The following is a 22961-nucleotide window of genomic DNA, read 5'->3' as shown; positions in this document are numbered from 1 at the left end:
AGGGGCTGCCTAGTGTCCACCGTTCCCCATCTCCAGGGGCTGCCTAGTGTCCACCGTTCCCCCACCGTGACGCGTGATTTATACCCGTTACTGACATTCCATAAAGTGGACATTTGGTGCAGGGTCAGGCTGAGACGACTGGATAACGTGGACCTTGTGGTTGAGTGGTCTAGAACGTGGCAGTCTGTATTTGTCAGCAGGTTCCGTTGCGTATCGATTCTTTTACCGAAGGAGAATAGTTCTTTCCCCGCCAGGCTCCGGAGCGGGACTGGAATATTACTGAGCTTCTGCTGAGCGGCGGCAGCTGCCGGGCCGCGCCGGTTTAATGGCTTATTGATTCGCTGCCTCATTATATCAATCACTGGTACGTGGCTGAGCCATGCCTCAGGTGCCACGCTCACGTGGACGCTCACGTGGAACCTGCATTTCAGAACAAATCAGATCCTGGAAATGGGGAGAGCGGATCTTTGTGACATAAATCACCCGACCCGCTCTGGCCGCACATTAATATATCTTAGAAATGAATAAGCAGCCCACTGCTACCTCCTAGCTGATGCTGGCTGAGGGTGATGAGATCAGTGCTCCATAGATGCTTTATGTCATTAAACTCCACCGTCGTCTGATCAATGAAGAAACAGCAGATTGGAGGATATTTCAGCCGCCTCGGCGCCGGGCGTTTAAAGGATATAACCGGGTCCGGAATTTTCCTTTTATTGACGATTCGTTTATTACATTTCAATTACAGATAAAAATCTACTCTACAGAAATCTTTCATCTCGCTGGCCCCCGAAATAACGGCTCCAATCGTTTAGCGGTTATTCCTCAGTCTGTGGCCCCTTCCTGTACCCGGGGGCCGATCTGTGAGAATGAAAGGGTCCGTTCCCGTCGCCTGCATCGTAATTTAAAACTGTAACGCATCATATGTTTAATAAGCATGTGGTTTGCGCTCCTATGAATGAAAAGAATGCAGAAAATAAAAACTCAATTTCTGAATTAAACAAAAGAAAAAAAGAGGAGTAAAAAAAACGGCGTAACCCTGAAAATACGCAACCAAAACAAAGATTAATAAGTAAAAAAAGCATCCCAAATATAAGCTTTATTAATAAAACTAAAAGATGCGCGAGAATCCTTCAATTCCTAGAATCCACGGAATTAAGGACAGAAATAGCGGGTTTGGTAAATTATTACGGGCTCCTCGTAATAACGCACCAGGAAGTAAAACATTTTGCCAGCAGATTTGGGGAATATTTAGCACATTTACAGAAATTTACGACTCCTGGCGGTAAGGGAACGCTCGCGTCAGCCGGCAGTCACTGTCCCCCCGATGTCTCCGGTTCCTCCCGTGGCTCCGAGCTCCGCTACGTGGATTTGTGGCTGTCTCGCGTACATGTTTTGAAACGGTTTCCCGTCGGGATGTTCATGGTAACGCGACACGCCAGCCGCTTGGAGATCCTCAGAGCGTAAGACATGAAGATCAGCAGAACGACAGCAAAGCCGATGAGATAGAGATCCCTCACAAAAAACTCACGGCACTGGGTGGGCCACGTATCTTCACAGCGTTGGAGCTCGTTGCCCGAGAGGTTCTGGAACGGTACCTGAGACACCGCGGCCGGGGTGGCACATCGCACGTCTCCAAAGTGTCTGACCGTGTTCTGGGCCTCCAGCCAGCTCTTCACGTAGAGAACGCTGCAGTCGCAAGTCCACGGATTCCGGGACACGTCCACTTCTTCCAGGTTTCTCAAGTGGTCAAAGACCCCGGCGGGGATCGTGGTCAGGCTGTTTCCCTGTAGGTAAAGTCTGATGGCGCTCTCAGGGATTTGGGGCACGTTCCTGAGCTTCTTAAAGCTGCAATCTATAATGAATCCTCTCCGCCCGACCGTGGTACACACACAGGGTTGGGGGCAAGAGTCGCCATGGCAACGATCTATGGAGAGCCAGACGAGGAGCAACCGCAAAATCCAGATCTTCGCCATCGAGAACCTGCGGAAAAACAAGGAACATTTAATTTCTTTAAATGATAATGGAGGAGAGTGCGCGTGGACTGAGCTTAGTGCTACCGGCCGTGGACTCCAGAAAACATAAAACTCTCCAGAGACGGCCGGGCATTATTGTGTTAATTAACGATTTCTCGATTTCAATAAAATCCCCCCCGCGGAGTGAGATACCCCCCCCACGTGTCTCCGCTGATGCTCACCTCAGCTCTGTGCCACGGACTCACGCTGGCTCCTGTAACACAGACTCGTGGGGCTGCTGTAACACGGACTCGTGGGGCTCCTGTAACACGGACTCGTGGGGCTGCTGTAACACAGACTCGTGGGGCTCCTGTAACACGGACTCGTGGGGCTCCTGTAACACTGACTCGTGGGGCTGCTGTAACACGGACTCGTGGGGCTCCTGTAACACGGACTCGTGGGGCTGCTGTAACACGGACTCGTGGGGCTGCTGTAACACGGACTCGTGGGGCTGCTGTTACACGGACTCGTGGGGCTGCTGTTACACGGACTCGTGGGGCTGCTGTTACACGGACTCGTGGGGCTGCTGTAACACGGACTGGCACCGGCTCCTGTAACACGGACTCGCTCCTTAGTGCAGCTTGGGAAGGCAGGAAGGAAATGTATTCACCACGTTTCGTGGTCTCGCTGGCCACGTGCAGATAACGGGCTGTTTTATGCAGTGAACTGATGGGCACGGCATGTATTTTTAGCAGACATCTATCAGGCCGGATACATACATCCCACGCTTCCCACTGCCCGGATGCAGGAAGACACGGGGACGGGGGGCACGTTAACGATCTATTCAGTGAAGAGACAAGAGGCTGCCGGTAATCCTCGTGGCTTTTATCGCATTAACCTCTGTGTGGCCCCTGAGAAACGTCCACGCGCGGGGTCATCTCACACTTCTGTCTGTCTGGCCAAATCTGTCCCCGAGGCATGCGTGACTGATTTAGGGGGATGTACCACGTTTTGGCCCTTTAAATGGGGCCCTGAACTGGCATGAGGGTACTTTGGCCCCTCTTTGTTATTTTTGATTTACTGTGACTGCCCTATGAGGGGCCCCTGGGGGTCCGGCCTGTCGTTTGCAGAATTCAATTTCTGGAGCCACTTTAAATGAGAGGAAATCCCCCAAAAATGACCTAAAAGGTGACACGGGATACTTATGGCGAGGCGTTAGGGGTAATTACACGGGGTAATATCATCAGTAAATACCCCCCCCCAATCAGAGGCTGGTGGCCCCCGTTGGAGAGTGTAAGAAAGGTATATTCATAATTACCCCCTGGGGCATGGGGGGGCGGGGTCTTAACCCTCACTCTACACTCCATATGTCAGTCTGTGTTTTCCCCTTCGAGACTGAATGGGTTAAAGAGTTGCTTTAAACCTCCAGGCAGCATTAACATTATTGCCCCAGGGAGGGGTAATCTGGAAACTATTATTACATTCATATACCCCAACCAAATACACGGAGTGCACGGTGCCCGGCTACTGCCCCAGACGCGCCCAGACAAGGTCAGTGATTACCCCACACGTGCCCAGTGATTGGCCCAACGCTCCTGCCGTGCGCTCGGTGATTGGTCAGAGCCTGTTCCCTTGAGTCCCGCCCCTGTCCTGGGGAAAGTTCCGGCTGTTGCCATAGTGATTCCCACGCCGGCCGCTGTTACTCTGTATCTCTCCGCCGGGACCCTCAGCGTCTTAACCCCGTGGCAGTAACGACCCCAACATCCCGGCAGAAGGGAACGGACCGGGAGAGAGAGACCGGCAGGTGACGGGTGTGTGCCGGGTATACCGACTGCAGGGGTTCTGAATTTACCGACGGCAGGGTCTGCCCCCGTGCCATAGACTGGTACTGCCCCCCCCGTGCCATAGACTAGTACAGCCCCCCCGTGCCATAGACTGGTACAGGCCCCCCCGTGCCATAGACTGGTACAACCCCCCCGTGCCATAGACTGGTACTGCCCCCACCCGTGCCATAGACTGGTACAGCCCCCCCCGTGCCATAGACTGGTACTGCCCCCCGTGCCATAGACTGGTACTGCCCCCCGTGCCATAGGCTGGTACTGCCCCCCCCGTGCCATAGACTGGTACTGCCCCCCCGCGTGCCATAGACTGGTACAGCCCCCCCGCCATAGGCTGCTACTGAACCCCCCTTGGCATAGACTAGTACTAAACCCCCCCCCCGTGCCATAGGCTGGTACTGAAGCCCCCACTATAGACTGGTACTACCCCCCATGCCATAGACTGGTACTGAAGCCCCCCCCCCGCCATAGACTGGTACTGAAGCTACCCCCCCGGCATAGACTGGTACTATCCCCCCCCCGCCATAGACTGGTACTATCCCCCCCCCGCCATAGACTGGTACTGAAGCTACCCCCCCGGCATAGACTGGTACTATCCCCCCCCCGCCATAGACTGGTACTGAAGCTACCCCCCCGGCATAGACTGGTACTATCCCCCCCCCCGCCATAGACTGGTACTGAAGCTACCCCCCCGGCATAGACTGGTACTATCCCCCCCCCCGCCATAGACTGGTACTTTTCCTTGGCCCTCAGATTGGTATAAATGACTTCTTTTACCTGCCCCAGGGGTAGAAGTCCGTGACGTTGTTGCTGTGTCTGACTGACAAGATGAGGAGTCTCTCTCCTCCTCGCCCCACGGGTACCGGGCACCCACCCCACAGCTCAGCTTCCGAGGAGAGCGGGGTCACCAGCGGCCCCCAGTCCCCCCAACACTTACCATTAACCCTCAGTCACAATGCCACGTCTGCCTCGGGGACCCGGGGCTCCTGGTCGGATGGATGTGGGGCAGAAACGTGGATGGAGACAGCGGGCGATGTGATGTCACCCGTCCGAGACCTGCGAGAGTTCCCTCACCCCGTGACATGCACCGTGACCGTGGCCTTCGCTGTCCCTCTACACGCTAAAGGTACTGTCCGGGCAGGGGGCCGCGGGGGGCCTGATTTAGAGTATGGGACTGCGGGGGGATTCGCCTGGGGGTCTCTGTGAGATGCACAGGGGGGAGTTAGGGTTATCCTGCGATACAGTGTGGAGGGAACCGGGGGGTGCCCGTCTTCCCACGAGACCCTCGCCAACCCCCCACGAAGAAGAAACCTAAGGAGCCTCAAAAGCTTGCGCTCTAATTCCACCGAGTCATCCAGTACAGGCATCAGCTTATTCTCTGGGTTCTCACGTTGCGGACACAGCCGTGCTATCCGATGGTGAGGGCCCGAGGGCCACACGTGGACTTCTGCTGCTGGTCTTAGGCCTCTTATAACCGGGTATAAGGTGTATTAACCCTTTCACGTTCTCAGTCACATCGTGTGTATATATAGGTGATGACGCCGCTTCCCAGAACAGCCCCAGGCAGAAGATGCTGATAGACTCACCGCGGCCCCAGGGGTATTACCACTTCGAATATCATCTGCTCCCTGAACACACCGAGCCGACAAAGGTGGACGTGGTGCTGTTCGGTGCCGTGGCCAAAATCTATATGGACCACGAGTCTCGGGTAATTACTGCTGCACCGGCACCGCACAGCAGGGATGGCCACCAGGGGGGCAAACAGTATGGTGAGAGTGGGGGCCGATGTGTCTGCAGTATGGTGCCGGTGGGGTCCGTACGGTGAGCGCGGGGGCCGGTGTGTCTGCAGTAAGGTGAGTGTGGGGGCTGGTGGGTGCAGTAAGGTGAGTGTGGGGGCCGTGCGGTGAGTGTGGGCGCCCGGTTACTCTCTGTTCATACCGTGGGCTGTTTTGCAGATACTGAGGCCGTGGCGGGAGGCCGGCAGGCTCTGGTTACTGTGGAGTCACAGCGTGGAGCTCCGCGTTACCAATTCCGCCATCATGAAAACCTTAAATCACCAAATGAAAGTGAAAATCTGGGACTCCAAGGACAAAGTGTCCCCCCGAGCTCGCTTCGATAAACCCAAGGCTTTCCGGGTAACGGCGGACAGACACGGAGACACCCCGGACGGTAAGCGAGGATCCCCCAACGATCCACATACAAGTCACCTTTATGGTCGGCCCCCGCTTTCTCCCCCGGATAATCCGGATCATTCCTCCCTCTCTGCAGAAAAACGAATAATCCTAAACCAGAGGAAAATGTTTGAAGACGGGCGGCCCGGGGCGAGTTTTATGAGACGTCCAGCCGGGAACGTGAGGTCTGCAGGGGGTGACCCCAAACCTCAGGGTAACCGCAGGTTATCATTCATTGAAAATGTTTCGCCCCTTTCTCTCGAGCCGAAAGCCTCCCGGGAGCGGCAGCGCAGATATCCGGAGAAGTAAATCATTCTTCTCAGTCACTTCTCAATGTATTCCGTGTCGCGAGGAGGTTTAAATACTATTTCACAAAGAAAACGTAACACGCAGCATGTAGCGGGTGCAACTAATCCACATCACACGCAGACTAAGGTGAAACGTTCTTATTTACACAGAGTAACTATCTTCCTCGCAGACAGACAGTAAACATACGTTATCTCGTTATCTCGTTATCTCGTTATCTCGTGAGAAAGAAATCAGTAATAAAACTCGTCTACGTTGGCAAAAGTGTCTACAACAACATGAATATTTAATACAAAATGGTGTTCATTTAAATTCCACATTTGCAATTCTGTTCCGGGTTGTTATCCTTCCGAGCGCTGTGCCTGCGCATCACCCCGCAGCGCATCTCCCCGCAGTGCATCACCCCGCAGCGCATCACCCCGCAGCGCATCACCCCGCAGCGCATCACCCCGCAGTGCATCACCCCGCAGCTCATCACCCCGCAGCGCATCACCCCGCAGCGCATCACCCCGCAGCGCATCACCCCGCAGTGCATCACCTTGCAGCGCATCACCCCGCAGCGCATCACCCCGCAGCGCATCACCCCGCAGCGCATCACCCGCATAACCGGAGGGACCTGGGACTGATGGCCGTTAATTCGCTGGGTGCTTGAGATTGGCAGTTTTAACGGGTCTATAAGGTTTCCCAGGGTGTCCAGTTGAGCTTTCCTCAGAGCTCAGGTAGCTGGATTGATGCACAGTGAGCGAGGAGCAGTAAAGCATACGTTATAAACAAGCAAACGAAATAAAGAAGGGATCTGATGCGCAGGCCACGGAAATGCCTGCCACGTTACATACTTTGTACTTAATAGATCAGCCGGTTTTGTTTTTTATTATTTTATTCATTTACTTGCTTTTTGCTTCCAACATTTGGGTGAAATCATATTTTTTTTCTTTATTTAAATAGAATTACCATCTGTGGCAGATCCTACAACGATCCCCCCCAACCAGAGGTAACGTCAAAGCCCGAAGAGTCGGTGTAGGGGATGGGTCGGTATAGGGGATGGGTTGGTATAATGTCCGGTCGGTATAGGGGATGGGTTGGTATAATGTCCGGTCGGTATAGGGGATGGGTTGGTATAACGTCGGGTCGGTATAGGGGATGGGTTGGTATAATGTCCGGTCGGTATAGGGGATGGGTTGGTATAACGTCGGGTCGGTATAGGGGGATGGGTTGGTATAACGTCCGGTCGGTATAGGGGATGGGTTGGTATAATGTCCGGTCGGTATAGGGGATGGGTTGGTATAACGTCCGGTCGGTATAGGGGATGGGTTGGTATAATGTCCGGTCGGTATAGGGGATGGGTTGGTATAACGTCCGGTCGGTATAGGGGATGGGTTGGTATAATGTCCGGTCGGTATAGGGGATGGGTTGGTATAACGTCCGGTCGGTATAGGGGGATGGGTTGGTATAGGCGATGGGTCGGTATAGGGGATGGGTTGGTATAACGTCCGGTCGGTATAGGGGATGGGTCGGTATAACGTCGGGTCGGTATAACGTCCGGTCGGTATAGGGGGATGGGTTGGTATAGGGGATGGGTCGGTATAGGGGATGGGTTGGTATAACGTCCGGTCGGTATAGGGGATGGGTTGGTATAATGTCCGGTCTGTATAGGGGATGGGTCGGTATAACGTCGGGTCGGTATAACGTCGGGTCGGTATAGGGGATGGGTTGGTATAACGTCGGGTCGGTATAGGGGGATGGGTTGGTATAACGTCGGGTCGGTATAGGGGATGGGTTGGTATAACGTCCGGTCGGTATAGGGGATGGGTTAGTATAACGTCCGGTTGGTATAGGGGATGGGTATAATGTCCAGGTACTGCTGTTTAACCCTTGGGGCACCAAACACCAATAGAATTGCCTCTTGGCGCCTTTTCCTGAACGACCACTTTCTTGTAGATCGTTTGCTTTGAATGATGATTTTGCTCACAAGCCGGAGGAAGTAAACGGGAGTCCGGCGGGAACGCAGAGTTTAGAAACGGCTCCCCGGACGTACAGATTCCAGGCAGCGACTTCGGAGGAGCTCAGAGCGGCCGCTGCGATATCAGACGGTACTCGCGGTACGTGGCGCGGCCCGCCTGCGTAATATATTCAGCCCTCGCTCATCTGGAGCTGCCCTTCTCTCCTGCGCTCTTCTCTTCTGGCTGCTTCTTACTCACCTTTTCTCCCCAGTTACTGATATTCAGGGGGCTTCTGTAACGTGGGGAGAGTAAATCTGGTTTATTTGCCGTTTTTTTCCCCCAGGTCGGAGGAAATCTCTGGATGCCGTTACACGCGAGGATCCGGAACGCGAATGTCTGACGGTGGGCTTCACCTTCATGCCTTTCCTGGCAGGTAAGAGGGTCTCGAATAATAATAAAATTAATATTATTAATAATAATGGCCGTCCGGCCACGCTGTTTACTTGGTGATCGCTTTGATTTAATGGGAAATTGTCGTTTAGGAGACGTGTCGGTCACGGAACGTTTACGAGAGACGTCACATAAAGTGCTGGACGGATACGTGACTTTGGCGATAAACCCCCCCCTGCTGTCAGAAGAGCAGAGGATGGAACTCAACCCCCTGGTGATTCGGATCATTTCCGCCACATCCCTCCCCACGACTCCCACGGCCATCCGCGTCTTGCAGGTAACCGGTCGCGGCCGGCGTGGAATTGGCTCCGTCGACCGCATTTCTTGTTTTGAAGCCATCTTTTTTATCGGGTCCTCTTTCCTCTTCCTGCAGGAGACGTGCCGTCCCGTTTACTGCCGGTACCGCTTCCACCGTCAGCCCGTTCACCAGACCCACGGCCAAAAGCACGGCACCCACGTTTATTTCAAAGACGTTAACGTGATTCTGGCTGGAACCTTTAATCCGGGCGAGCTGCGGGAATACCTTTCCGGCCCTCCTGTAGAAATTGAGGTGCACGATCGGGACAGAAGGAGCGGGGAACCCCGGAACGAGCCTTCGCTTTACGGAACCGACCCAGAAGACGAAAAACTGAGCAACGTCGGCCTTGTTGAGTCCAGAAGAACCGTTCATAATCCCTTCGCCCGGGAGAAACGAGGATGGGACCCTTACGGTGTCGCCAAGATTGGACTGTCTGAACTGGTCCACGGGGCCAAATGCCTAAATCTAAGGGTACCGATTCATAACTGTGCAGCCCCGGACCCCACGGGGTACGTTCCAGACAGCAGGAATGGCAGGATAATTGGCGTTATGAGGGCAGTGGATGGTCCCCGTGACGTGCCCCTCCCCCCGGGGCATTATGTGGATGCCCAGTCCCATCTGAAGGTCCGAGTAGACGTGGCAGCGCCGCTCTCTGTAGAAGGCGAAGCGTCGGATTGTCCGTACGGCCGCATCATCTTCATGTTTCACTACGAGAACAAAAAGCTTCTTCGCAGCATTATCGGAAAAATCATGGAAACGAACGTCCGAGGCCTGAATCCCAGGGAATCTCCGTGCCGTGACCTTCCCGGGGTCCTGGCCAAAGTGGGCTTAACCGACCAGCAGAAAGAAGACCCCTCGCTGGACGTGATCACCGGAATTCATGTCATGGACGGAACGTTTCACCTCTTTGTTCTGGAAGGATTGAAAGCCGGTGGGATCAGGAAGCTCTGGGAGTCGCTGTCTTCCGGGTACGTGGTGCTCTCGCCGGGTGTAAGTAGAAGGCGCATACAAGGGGTTAATGGGGTATAATACAGGATTGTACTGGGGGGATTATACGGTAATGAGCCACGTCCCGTGTAGCCGGTCTGTGGAACAGATTGGGTTGGCTGATACCTCATTGGCTCTGCCCTGTGCTCTGGCGATCGGCCATTTATCTGCCCCGCGCATGTTTACGTTTCATTCAGATTGGCAGCGTGGCCGCTGCAGGGTCGGCAGAGGCCACGGCTGTCGTATTAAAGCTCTGCTGGTCTTCCAGGCGAGTGCCGTGTGAAGATGGGAAGCTGGCGACGCTCTTTAACTCCCGGCTGACGTTCCGCAAGCGGATTTACAAAGACCTCGATGTCCTGCTGACCCACGTCCACCTCCGAGACCACCTGTCCTCCATTGTGAAGCAGCCTTTGATCTACGTAAGGGATAGGGTGCCGAGTTCGGCCCTCAAGGCCCTGTCCAGGTACCACGTTTGTAATGGGCTTATCGGACCGTCTGGCTTGTCGCGTGTGTAGGGCAGCCACTGGTTTAGAGGGGGAGGTGAGGGGTTAATCTGACGTGTCGGGGGGGGGGGTTATACTACATGCATCGTTAAATGTCTGCTGTTATGACATCATCGTCTTCATTCAGTAACCTCGGATCTATTAACCCTTCAGGCTGGATTTCATCTGTGGTGCCAGGAATCTCACGGATGTTTTCCAAAGCGACCTGCTGCCCTCGGCGGACATGGTGCGGGCTCTGAGCTGTGAGTTCGGGCTTCCCGTGTCCCTGACAGATGTGTTTTCCGTGGCTGAAGATCTGTTCCCTGAGAACAAGGAAATTTCACAAGACGGAGGCAAGCGGCCGGACATTAAAACACGGACCCCGTGCCGCTCCCTGGATAACTACAACGCGGAATACATCAAGTGGAAGCGGAACCAAGTCAGCCACAGAGACCACATACAGGTAACATGTTCATGCATGTAACTCTTACTGCTCTATCCAGGGCCACGCTATTCACTAAAAGAACAGCCCTGTCAGTCCTGCTTCCTAGAATCTGGAAGACTGGTGGCAGAAATCCCGGGTGGGATGGCAGCACGGGGCAGATGGCGGCCACGGGGCAGATAGCACCAGGTGCGTGTTCTGGGTAATGGGTTAATCGATTAGTGTAAATATCGCACACGTGGTCCGCACGAGTCTCATCCCGGTTCCATTTTTTTAGTCTCTGTTTCATTTTGACTCTTTTGTATTTTCCTACAGAGTAATGTGGAAAATCTCCTCGAACTGAGCCAAAAAATCCCAAAAATAAAAGCCGAGTACGTGGTACCAGTGCCCGGAGACGTGGCGACAGCTCACAATTACAGCTCTCAGACCTTCAACTCCACCGAAATCGCCCACCGAGTTCTACGCCAAGCGATGGCCGCGGTAATAAATGCGCATTATTACGTTTTTTACTGATGTGTTCCGTCAGCGGATGATACGGGAACTGGGGGGGGGACACGTGGGGCCTGTGTCTTTTATCACATGTGGCAGCGTCTGCCTACCGTGGTAGAAATCATGAAATTACATTCGTTGTCCAAACTGGTCATGTCACCTGTGCTCAAGCAGCAATATCAAGGAATCCTGGTGAGTCTGGGAGGCCCCAGGCCGCACACACAGCAGTCCGTGGCACGATCACATCTCACCCTGGCCCTCCGCTCCGAGCCGGGGGACGTGGTATTGAGCTCTCTGCACGTTGTGTATTTCAGGAGCCAAAGCAGCGGTTTACATACTCGCCGGGCCGTCAGTCGGCTGCCGTCAGCCCCGTGGACATCAAAGAGCAAAGGAAGCTCCTGGCAGCCAAATCCAAGGAGACGTGGCTGACGGCCGCGGGGTTCGAATATCCTGGATTCCGAAGCAGCACAGAAAGCAACGAACACCCGAAAAAACCCCACGCCGCTCGCATTGCGGAATTAGGCAAGGTACTCGACGCGTTCCATTATGACCTCTGACCTTCGGCTCTGCCCAATGACAGTGCCAGTGTCTCGCCACCCGCTCGGTGACGGTGCCAGTGTCTCTCCGCCCGCTCAGTGACGGTGCGAGTGTCTCTCCGCCCGCTCAGTGACGGTGCCAGTGTCTCTCCGCCCGCTCAGTGACGGTGCGAGTGTCTCTCCGCCCGCTCGGTGACGGTGCGAGTGTCTCTCCGCCCGCTCAGTGACGCTGCGAGTGTCTCGCCGCCCGCTCAGTGACGGTGCCAGTGTCTCTCCGCCCGCTCAGTGACGGTGCGAGTGTCTCTCCGCCCGCTCAGTGACGCTGCGAGTGTCTCGCCGCCCGCTCAGTGACGCTGCGAGTGTCTCTCCGCCCGCTCAGTGACGGTGCCAGTGTCTCTCCGCCCGCTCAGTGACGGTACGTGTGTCTCGCCGTCCGCTCAGTGACGGTGCGAGTGTCTCGCCGCCCGCTCAGTGACGCTGCGAGTGTCTCTCCGCCCGCTCAGTGACGGTGCCAGTGTCTCGCCACCCGCTCAGTGACGGTGCCAGTGTCTCTCCGCCCGCTCAGTGACGGTACGAGTGTCTCTCCGCCCGCTCAGTGACGGTGTCAGTGTCTCTCCGCCCGCTCAGTGACGCTGCGAGTGTCTCGCCGCCCGCTCAGTGACGGTGCCAGTGTCTCGCCGCCCGCTCAGTGACGCTGCGAGTGTCTCGCCGCCCGCTCAGTGACGGTGCCAGTGTCTCGCCACCCGCTCAGTGACGGTGCCAGTGTCTCTCCGCCCGCTCAGTGACGGTGCGAGTGTCTCTCCGCCCGCTCAGTGACGGTGTCAGTGTCTCTCCGCCCGCTCAGTGACGCTGCGAGTGTCTCGCCGCCCGCTCAGTGACGGTGCCAGTGTCTCGCCGCCCGCTCAGTAACCGCGTTCTTTTGCTTGAGGTCTGGAAGGAAAATATTCTGCACGCCAATACGCTACAGCCCACACTCACTCGGGACAGATGGAGTTGGGGACGGCGGCGCGGAGACTTTGACCTCTACGGGAAATACCAGGACGCGTTTTCTTTCTTAGCTTCAGGGGCCGTTCACCTGGCAGGTAATATCCTGGGGCATTAAATGGTTAAAGTAGGACGTATTGCTTTGGAGGAATTCCTGCTTTTCTGGTATAAATCGGGACCCGCACTAATTCATTGTGTGTGCGGCAGTTTTCAGTTAATTACCAAGAAATGTTAAATACACCAAGAAGCGCCAACACCCCCCATCCCCCCCCCCCGTCAAAAGGATTTTATTACCCTGGGCCCTTCAACCCCTCTGATGCCATTTTCTGGCTCACACAAGCTCTGGCACGATGAATTATGGTAAAATCAGGGGGCGGGGGTGCGTTTTACTGAGATTACCCAACGCATTTGTCCAGGTGAGACGCCGGAGGGAGAGAGGTTGGCATCCGAAGACGAGCATCCGAAGATGAAGTTTTACCGCCGTCTGCCCCAAACTGAGTTGGTATCGCGGGGGCCGAAGGCCGGTGATCAGCAAAGCAAACTGTGCGGGCTCCTTAAAGACGCCGCGGACAAGCTGTCTCTGTGCCGGCCAGGACTGGCCCTCGAGGTGAGAGACGAGCCGACTGTCTAAAAAACAGCCCCCGGCAGACGTTGGGGGGATTTACGTCCTCTTGGTCTCACAGCTCGAGTGGGGGTTTTATGTTTAGTTTTCATTGAATCAGGACGTAACCTGAAGCCCATTCCTATCATTTTTTATTGGTTTATATAGCGCCATCATACGCCGCAGGGCTGTACGTGCAGAAAGTCTGCTCTGTGCTCTAAAAATAAATCACAGGCCTGGACTTAAAAAACGTACGGAATTCCCAGAATGACGGTAAATAATAAACGCTCCGCTTACGTTAACCGGGAGCTGCCCCGACGTCTATCCCACCTTCTCATGAAAGTGTCGGCCCGTCCCTCCCATACCCCCCCGTACCAACCGGGTTGTCTGATATAACGTACGTCGCCCGTAGCTAGCGGAGGACGCCACGGCCCGCGCGGAGCTGTATATCGGGCTCTGTGAGTGTCTGCCGGTTTATCGAGCAGCCCCTTCCCTCTCACACCCTGTTCTTCACCCTCTGCAGCCGATCCCCGCTTTGGCGGTCCTGCGTGGCACCGGCGACAGCGGAATCTGCAGCGGATTTGCCCCGGGCGAGGAAACTAAAGGCAGCCTGAAGATGGACAGGAATACGATCCCCCGGCGCAGCGCACGACCGTTTCAGCGAACGAGCGTCAGCGATTTCAGGTGAGAGGATTTTCTCTAATCATCACAAGTAAAAAAAGAGATCGCAGAGCCGTGGCGCGTTTAGGAAGACGTTACACGGGAAGAGCTGTGAACACAAAAACGTTTATTTACAGTCATTTGGTTTTGAGCAGCCGGAAGGTGGTCTCCTGTATTAAAGAGACGTCCCCGTTACGCTCTTTGCCCTTCCCTACAGTGACACACCAGCTAAGGCACACATGGGGACCCTGAATGGCTCCTGCCCCAGCGAGGGGTACGTTGCCACAGGACCAATACCCAAGAGGACTCGATGGGTCCTTTCTAAATGCATCGCTGGAGGTGGGATCATAAAGTCTTATTATTCCAGCATCACACAGAATAAATCCATGCCGTTAATTACTGCCCTCACATTAATAGCGGAGATAAAACAAAACCCAACGACCCCACAGCCGAGGCGATTACTTACCCCGGCATATTCCCCCTAACATTTCAGCGCTTCCTCGTGTCTTTGTACAGCTTGCACGCGAACGGCCGCTCCACGATGTAAAGGAAGAAACACGTCGCTGCTGAAGCTTAACACGGCGCATGCGCAGCCTGGGAAACCCGCACCAGAAGCTTCGCGTTTGTTCTCCATCACCCGCGTCCGAAATAGAATCTGCGCGCCAGGATCGTTTGTTGTCATTTATCGATTAAAGTGAAAATTAAACTGAATCAATGAACAAAAACTAAGCAGAAAGAGCCGTTACTTCCCGCTCCGCGCTCGCTGGGACAATAAATACCACGGGGGGCTTTTATAACGTCAGCGGCCCTGTCCCGGAACCTGAGGACACGCGAGCAGAACATTCAACACGCAGCTTTACGGACGGCGGCATCACGGCTGGCAAGGTTAGTAAAGATTGTACAATATGGCGGAGGGAATACATTCTGGGGCCACGTTCGCTGCACGGGTCTCAGAAGGTCCGGTCCAGCGGGTGCGCGCAGGTATAAGCCCCGTTCTCAAGTACGTGTTTTGCTATTTTCCGAATATTGTCATCCAGGTTTTCGGGAGAATCTGTGGAAGGAAGACATGAATCAGAACGTTAATCCGTGTGAACACGAAGCCGCCGCCACTGAACAACATCAAATATTTATGTGAATCGGGACAGGCCATGGGAACCTCTCGCCTCCGTTAATGTGCAGCCGTGTAGGCAGCAAGGATTGTGGGTAAAGGGTCCCGACTAACATGGAGAGGCTTTTGTGTGCTTAGAGAGTAAACGGGGTGCAGGTTTCCTTAAGTGACCGGTGCTTAGAGCCCGAGATGCCACGGGGCCAGCCCGAGATGCCACGGGGCCAGCCCGAGATGCCACGGGGCCAGCCCGAGATGCCACGGGGCCAGCCCGAGATGCCACGGGGCCAGCCCGAGATGCCACGGGGCCAGCCCGAGATGCCACGGGGCCAGCCCGAGATGCCACGGGGCCAGCCCGAGATGCCACGGGGCCACAGAGTGTCTCGCCTGCGTGACTTCATGTCGTTAAATACGTACGTTTTCCCAGCTGAGTCAGAAGGTAATTATTCCTAAAATACGCTTCCTGGCAGAACGTGTTCGCGAGGAGAACCTGAAAGAAACCAACAAGCGGTAAAACCCCTATTCCCCACAGACATCACACACGTGGCCCACATGCAGCGAGAACTAAAAGGTACACGGGGGTGGGGGTGGGGGTGGCATGAGGTTCCAGGAGTCACGGGGTACATCCCCCCTGGCATCGGTTTCAGGACTCAGTGAGTGGCACTTACTTCGTGGTCGTGATTGCGAAGCCCGATGCTGATGGAGCGGCTGGCTCTGGAGATCACCGCCGTCATGGCGTAGAGGTTAATGAGGACGTCGGCCACCCTCTTCAAAGCCAGCTGTTCGTCCACAATGGTCTGAGAAAGTCAAACAATCAGCTACGTGAGAGCGGATCATAGAACGCTCTGTGTGAGGGGCTCCAAACCGGGCCAAGGGGGCTTCACAGAGGTTTTAAAAGGTGCCCAGAAGGCAGATTCATTGCTGAACGGGGAATCGAAGGCTCGGGGACTCACAACGTTAACGCGCATCACGTAACGGATACACAATCCGCGATCACGCCGCTCATCACACCGTTAGTTTCTCTCTACCTTCACCCATCCCGGTGCTGTCAGACAGGTAAGAGTTAAATAGACATTCCAGCCGGTTCTCACCTTCCCGAATCTGTACAACAAGCTCTCTACGGCGTTACCGAAGAAATGGGTGTTCTCCTCCAGCTTCTTGGCGCTTTCCTGGAAAGAAAGGAGGATCCGTTACTTTGTTTCATTCTTCCCGTTGGGGGAGTGTGCAGACCCCGCCCCCAAGGACAGACCCAGTGCGCAGACCCCCCCCCAAGGACAGACTCAGTGCGCAGACCCCCCCCCAAGGACAGACTCAGTGCGCAGACCCCCCCCCCAAGGACAGACTCAGTGCGCAGACCCCCCTCCAAGGACAGACTCAGTGCGCAGACTCCCCCCGCCAAGGACAGACTCAGTGCGCAGACCCCCCCCCCAAGGACAGACTCAGTGCGCAGACCCCCCCCCCCAAGGACAGACTCAGTGCGCAGACCCCCCCCCCAAGGACAGACTCAGTGCGCAGACCCCCCCCCCCCAAGGACAGATTCAGTGCGCAGACCCCCCCCCCCCGCCAAGGACAGACTCAGTGCGCAGACCCCCCCCCCCCGCCAAGGACAGACTCAGTGCGCAGACCCCCCCCCCCGCCTAGGACAGACTCAGTGCGCAGACTCCCCCCGCCAGGACAGACTCAGTGCGCAGACCCCCCCCCGCGCCAAGGACAGATTCACTATGAAGATTTTGGGGCGATCCCAGCACTGCCACGGCCGACGCACCTCCAGACTCGGGTGGACGACGCCATCTTTTCCGGTTAATCCCAAATTGATGCTTCTCCCGATGCTGTCTCGGAACTTCTTGGAAAGCATTTCCATCACAACCCCGACGTTACCCTTCTTCATCTCCCTGGAAACGTTCGAGACATTTAAACCCACGCGCAAATACACCCCGAATGTCCGGGGAATACCCCCGCCCTGGGGAATACCCCCACCCCACTGATAGGGGGCAGAACAACCAGCGAGTGCAGGAGCAGCTTGTAAATACGCATAAAAATTCTGATTAGAAAGCACGGACGGCATTGTACACGTTAATCTAATTCTGTACCGGCCCTCGATGGCCCCGGGGGCGTCACTCGGACCAGAGTTCTCGTTCTGCCGTAGGTTAAATAAAATGTCTTACTTTATCTTCCCCGTCAGTATTTTGCCCGCGTGCTGCATCCCCGTAAGTGCGACGTACATTCGCAGGATTTCGTTCGTTCCCTGAAAGGAAAGAAGAAAAAATCTCCATTAGAAACACAGCACAGCCAGAGCAAAGTGCAGAGGTGGGGCAGTTGCCATGGTAACCGATGAAGCATTCCCACTCTACTTTGAGAATGTTTACCTCGAAAATGAGCAGGATGCGGCTGTCGCGGAGGTAGCGCTCGTACGGATAATCCTTCATGTATCCGAGACCCCCCAGGATCTGCAGAGCTTCGCTCACACACAGCCACGCGCCCTCCGAGCTGAAGACCTGCGGGAGCGACGGCCGTCAGCACAACATGCGCGTTTAACGAGAGACCCCGCAGCGGGGGGGGAGGGGAGTGTGACAGTACACAGTTACAACGGGGTCTCCGCACCCCGCTAGATGTTGGCAATTAATGAACTATTAAAACGGGAGAAATTTCAGCAGAAACAGGGCATTTGCTTGTCTTACTTTAACCATCGCAGCTTCTACCGAGCAGTCGGGGAGTCCGGGTCGGTCCATCATGCCGGCCGTCAGATAAGCCATACTCTCCATCACAAAAGCCTTCTGAGCCATGAGGGCAAACTTCTCCTGGAAGCGGAGTGCACGTGCTTAGAAAGTGCCCTGCTTACTGCCCCAGAGCAGTATTGGTGGGTGCGCCAAGGGGGTATCAAACCATCAGATATGATAAAGCGCCTGCACCCTCTGGGTCCGGCGCGGGGTAAATTGGGTAAACATTGCCCCGCTTACCTGAATTAATTCAAAGTCGCTGAGCTTCTTATTGAACTGCTTTCTCGTGGATGCGTACTCCGCCGTCATCGCTACACAGAGAGAGGGGACAATTAGGGCCTTTCCTGCGCATACACGGGGTAATAATCACAGGACTGCTTGGGGAGAGTCGGGTGAGTAGGGAGCTCTCTGATCCGTTTACACCGGGAAGGAACGTCCCACGTTTTCCACGGTCACTCAGACCTCGCATTCTCACCGATGAGTTTTTTGATGATGCCGGCCGAGGCGCTCCCCATGCTGAATCTCCCGCTGTTCAGAATGTTCATGGCCACCTAAAAAAAAAAAAAAATACAAATAAATAGACTTTTCCAGGATTTTAATTGTTTTCCTGGATTCTCATCGGGTGGAAGTTTCACTTTTTTGATTACCTTAAAGCCGCCCCCAACCTCTCCGATGACGTTCTCTACCGGAATCTTTGTGTTTTCAAAGTGAAGCTCACACGCTGCCGAGAAAACACAGTGAATCCCACGTCACGGAACACGAGAAGCACATACAACACGTTAAAGGGACACAGGAACAGAGTTTTATCGCATTTATCCATACAGTATGCCCCCCCCGCACACACACACTGCCAGCGCCCCATGACTCCATTTACACGAACAACACGCAACGATGGTTCTTACTGTTGGATCCGCGAATCCCTAATTTGTCTTCCGGTTTTCCGTGCGTGACGCCCCCAAACGCTCGTTCTACTATGAAGGCGGTTATTTTATCTTTTGTGACGCCATCTTTATCCACAACCTCTGTTCTCGCAAAGACCGTGAAGATGTCCGCTAACCCGCCGTTTGATATCCAGATCTGAAAACACAGGGGTCACGACTACCGGTTAATTAACTGCCTTCCAGCGGGGGAATAGAGGGGGATGTAACATGTACGTTCCGGGGGATTAGCGCATAGTGTATGAACGGCAGCGCGGGGGGGCTACATAGTGCGGGGGATGGGGTTTTCATACCTTAGATCCGTTTAGAATGAAGTGTTTTCCGTCGGGAGTCGCCGTCGCACTGCTCTGGATCGAAGCAGCATCACTCCCGCTGCAAATGAGTAACGTATTTATTAACGTGCCCCCGTGGGGCTAGGGCAGGAAAAATCCACTAATACCCCACAGGAATATGCTGTTGGGCAACATTTACTGAAGTACTGCCCGGATCCTCACGTCGCCAGCCCGCAGTAATAATAATAATAAGCGGGTAACGTTACCTTCCGGGCTCCGTCAAGCAGAACGCCGCAATGTGTTCACCGGACGCCAGTTTGGGGAGATATTTCGCTTTCTGCTGTTCATTTCCTGCAATAAGAATCCCCTAAAAATATGAAAAGAAATGTAACCAAAATCCAACGCGGCGAGCAGAACCCAACGCGGCGGCCACGGCTCGGCGTACCTTCAGTCCGATGGCCTGATGAGCTGCCAGGGTGACCGCGATGGAGCCGTCCAGGGAGGTGATTTCTCCTAAACGCGCGTACATGGTGTTCGATAATCCCAGGCCACCTAACGGAGGAGAATACGGTAACCCAAAACCGCAGCGAGCATCGATCACAGGACACGCGCGCCCACCCCACCCCACCGCACAGTACTACATGCCACGCGCTGCCCCCACCTTACAGGGCAGAATACAGAGTTAAATAAGAGTGAATGAGAGCAAGCTCACCGTACTCCTCCGGGATCTGAATGCCAAACAGGCCGAGATTCTTCAATCCTTCCAGAGTTTCCGGGGGGATTTTTGCATTTTCATCGATCTTTTTGGAATCAACTGAACAAAAAAGTAAACGTTATTCAATTAGTCAGAAACAGCTTTTCCCACTGAATAGCGCAGACTGTTTTCAGAAAACCTCCCTGCCTCTCACAGCCCTCAGCCGGTGGCAAACAGACCGGCTGGACCGAGGCCACTGACATTCCTGGTGCCCCCCCGATCCTCATCCGGCCGAAGGTCCTGCACCGATGCCCGAGATAACGAACGCCATTAAAACGCACCTCGGGAAGCCCAACCTTTTCGGTCATCCGCTTTGGTTTGGGAGCTCATCAGACCGAGGCCCCGACCCCCGCGTCTCAGGGACACGGAAACTTTACGGATTATGAATCGGTGAAAAGAAACCGTGTCGCCGGCTCGGAAAAGAAAAGTCCTAGAAACATTTTGGATTTACAGACCTTCTTCATTAAAGAACTTCTCCACGGGGGCCACAAACTGGTTAATTTCCTCTAACTCGTCCTTGGTCACCTCCGGGTAGGGAAAAACCTCCTCCTGGAAAACAGCAAAAATTACATTATTTCCACAAACCTTGTGATGGACGGGGGCGGGGGGTATGGGGGAACACCCCTCGAGTCTTTAATTAGACCGCTTTGGGTTATTAGACATTAATATTAAATGAGGGGAAGAGAAAAGGAACTGGGTATTTTCCACGAATCCCAAAAACACAGCAAACAATACCGAAAGTGGCCCCGGCTCTCTGCCCTCTCCCTGCCGGCCTCACCTTGTTGATGGACCCCAGGAAAAGCTGCTTGGCGTAGGCCATATTCCGGGGGTCTAAGTGGATCTGGCGCCGGAATCCGGGACCCTCATGGCTCCGGGGTACAGCACGAACCCACGTGTGGCCCCCAGGGGCCCGTAGGAGGCGCAGGAATACTCTGGACAAACCGCTCATCCTGTCAATGTCACCAGCAGCCGGGTTCGAACGTCATCAGCGCGCACCGGTCAAAGTAAACGTCACCAGCGCGCGACAGGATTGCGGAGTAAAACGTCATCAGTCCGCGCAGCAGTTAGGGCCTTACGTTTAACTCTTCCAATGCTGCACAGAGTGCTGCACTCTTGCTCTGTAAGGGTTAATAATGTCTAATAATTCCAGTAAATACCCAGCTGGGCAGCAGAGCTTGCAATCAGTGAATGTGATCAGTCGAGTCACTGAGTTCAGGTTCCGGGGCACAGTGGATTAGTAGTGATGGGATGTTCGGATCAGTAAAGTGAATCGGTTCATTTCGAGTGATTCATTGAAATGAACCGATTCATGAACTCACAGCAGTTACTGCTTCCCAGTGACTCCCTGCACTCGCACTCAGAGTCTCACTCGCACTCACACTGACGATTGGCCCCGCCTCTTTCCTTATAGTCTATGAATCCTCCTTCCTGCCCAATCAGGATGATTTGTTTATTTGCATTACAGACCAATGTATTGTACAGTCATGCAATATGTGTTACACGCCAATGTATTGTACAGTCATGTAATATGTGTTACACACCAATGTATTGTACAGTCATGTAATATGTGTTACACGCAAATGTATTGCACAGTCATGTAATATGTGTTACACGCCAATGTATTGTACAGTCATGTAATATGTATTAAACACCAATGTATTGTAATAAGTGTTACACACCAATGTATTGCACAGTCATGTAATGTGTGTTACACGCGTCGCCAGTGTATTGCACAGTCATGTAATATGTGTTACACCCCAATGTATCTTACAGTCATGTAATATGTGTTCCACGTCAATGTATTGTACAGTAATGTAATATGTGTTATACACCAATGTATTGCACAGTCATGTAATATGTGTTACACTCCAATGTATCTTACAGTCATGTAATATGTGTTACACGCCAATGTATTGTACAGTCATGTAATATGTTATACACCAATGTATTGCACAGTCATGTAATATGTGTTACACGCCAATGTATTGTACAGTCGTGTAATAAGTGTCCACATGGCTCAGCAACTCAACTCACAGTAAAGTGCATCACCTTATCTATAACATTTATATTTGTGCTGCTGAAAGTTACGGGAGGTGGGGGTTAATTAAGTGGCAGTTACCGTTAATGGGGTCTTTAGCATTAATTTAATGGTGAAGACTAAGGAGTTAATTTAATTAATTTAATAAGTTTAACTTAAGGTGCAGTTAGAGGTAAAGGGGGGCAAACTAAGGGGAATCTAAATCCTGAGCGCTGTAGTTATAAAAGTATAATTGTGTCAGTGAGCTGCTCTGAACGGTTCTTTGAGTCAGTGCTCTGAAGGGTTCAATGAACTGGTGACTCAGAACTGCTTTGAACAGTTCTTTGAGTCAGTGACTCAGAACGGCTCTGAACGGTTCAGTGAACTGGTGACTCAGAACTGTTCTGAACGGTTCAGTGAACTGGTGACTCAGAACTCCTCTGAACAGTTCTTTGAGTCAGTGAACTGATGAGTCTGTGTGCTGTGCAGATGACTCACTCTAGGATCATATTACCAGCGCAGTGCATGATTCACAAACCATTACAAATGAGTCGTTCAGTCTACTGAACAGGACATCACTTCAGAGGATACCGCAGGCCTTTACCCAGACTTTGTGCCCTGTTGTGGGCTATTTGTGTAACTGGTGGGACATTTAGAAGAACAATAATAGGCTTATTTACCCCGTTTAATTTATAAAGCCGTTTCCTGCTGTTTCTATACACATTATCGGGGCGTTTAGGGCTGTAGAACCCTGCGATACCCTCATACCCAGTAAACATTCTGAGGGGCATCAAGGGGGGGAGAGAGGGGCATCAGGGAGGAAAATGCAAATGTTCTCATTTCTGTGTCACTTGACACGTGGCGCCCAGGGAGCTCAGCGTCTCGCAGTAATCAGAAATCACCATTTTTTACAATGAATTCTATAAGGAAATGAGGCAGCATAGAAATAAATGTAAGTGTGTGTAAGCCTCTGTCAGTGGGCCTGGCGGCAGCCCAGACACACATGCTTTCCCAGGGGCAGT

The 22961-nt window shown here is 53.7% G+C and overlaps 3 protein-coding genes across 3 annotated transcripts; 1 reads left to right on the top strand and 2 right to left on the bottom strand.

Annotated features, from left to right (window-relative positions):
* Positions 1 to 1098: 1098 nt before the first annotated feature.
* Positions 1099 to 1977, bottom strand: GP9 (glycoprotein IX platelet). The gene has a single exon (XM_053468622.1). The coding sequence runs from the start codon at positions 1971 to 1973 to the stop codon at positions 1359 to 1361; it is 615 nt and encodes a 204-aa protein (XP_053324597.1). The 5' UTR covers positions 1974 to 1977; the 3' UTR covers positions 1099 to 1358.
* Positions 1978 to 5203: 3226 nt separating this feature from the next.
* CFAP92 (cilia and flagella associated protein 92 (putative)) lies at positions 5204 to 14872 on the top strand. Its single transcript, XM_053469558.1, has 16 exons — positions 5204 to 5498; positions 5746 to 5959; positions 6059 to 6175; positions 7213 to 7258; positions 8206 to 8366; positions 8551 to 8640; positions 8750 to 8934; positions 9031 to 9923; positions 10052 to 10405; positions 10599 to 10887; positions 11182 to 11346; positions 11670 to 11882; positions 12820 to 12973; positions 13292 to 13482; positions 14000 to 14160; positions 14653 to 14872. The coding sequence occupies exons 1-16, from the start codon at positions 5361 to 5363 to the stop codon at positions 14681 to 14683; spliced, it is 3402 nt and encodes a 1133-aa protein (XP_053325533.1). The 5' UTR covers positions 5204 to 5360; the 3' UTR covers positions 14684 to 14872.
* ACAD9 (acyl-CoA dehydrogenase family member 9) lies at positions 14244 to 21036 on the bottom strand. The gene is made up of 18 exons (XM_053468605.1): positions 20701 to 21036; positions 20378 to 20471; positions 19881 to 19982; positions 19614 to 19720; positions 19435 to 19535; positions 19190 to 19268; positions 18861 to 19035; positions 18606 to 18679; positions 18434 to 18509; positions 18199 to 18269; positions 17920 to 18039; positions 17608 to 17736; positions 17407 to 17486; positions 17007 to 17133; positions 16333 to 16410; positions 15910 to 16038; positions 15659 to 15731; positions 14244 to 15187 (listed from the first exon to the last, which is right to left on the bottom strand). Exons 1-18 carry the CDS (start codon positions 20869 to 20871, stop codon positions 15087 to 15089), a joined length of 1887 nt encoding a protein of 628 aa, XP_053324580.1. The 5' UTR covers positions 20872 to 21036; the 3' UTR covers positions 14244 to 15086.
* Between the last annotated feature and the right edge of the window lie 1925 nt (positions 21037 to 22961).

Source organism: Spea bombifrons, chromosome 6 (assembly GCF_027358695.1).
Source record: "Spea bombifrons isolate aSpeBom1 chromosome 6, aSpeBom1.2.pri, whole genome shotgun sequence".
NCBI lineage: Eukaryota > Metazoa > Chordata > Amphibia > Anura > Pelobatidae > Spea > Spea bombifrons.
Note: the sequence above shows the minus strand (reverse complement) of the source record. Positions and strands in the feature narration are given on the sequence as shown.

Coding starts and splice junctions, on each gene's coding strand:
- GP9 (XM_053468622.1), bottom strand. CDS start 1,973: ATGGCGAAGATCTGGATTTTGCGGTTGCTCCTCGTCTGGCTCTCCATA.
- CFAP92 (XM_053469558.1), top strand. CDS start 5,361: ATGCTGATAGACTCACCGCGGCCCCAGGGGTATTACCACTTCGAATAT. Junction 5,499..5,745: donor ATATGGACCACGAGTCTCGG/GTAATTACTGCT, acceptor GCTGTTTTGCAG/ATACTGAGGCCGTGGCGGGA. Junction 10,888..11,181: donor GCCACAGAGACCACATACAG/GTAACATGTTCA, acceptor ATTTTCCTACAG/AGTAATGTGGAAAATCTCCT.
- ACAD9 (XM_053468605.1), bottom strand. CDS start 20,871: ATGAGCGGTTTGTCCAGAGTATTCCTGCGCCTCCTACGGGCCCCTGGG. Junction 18,040..18,198: donor GCGACTTTGAATTAATTCAG/GTAAGCGGGGCA, acceptor CTCCGCTTCCAG/GAGAAGTTTGCCCTCATGGC. Junction 16,411..17,006: donor TCGTCCACCCGAGTCTGGAG/GTGCGTCGGCCG, acceptor CTTTCTTTCCAG/GAAAGCGCCAAGAAGCTGGA.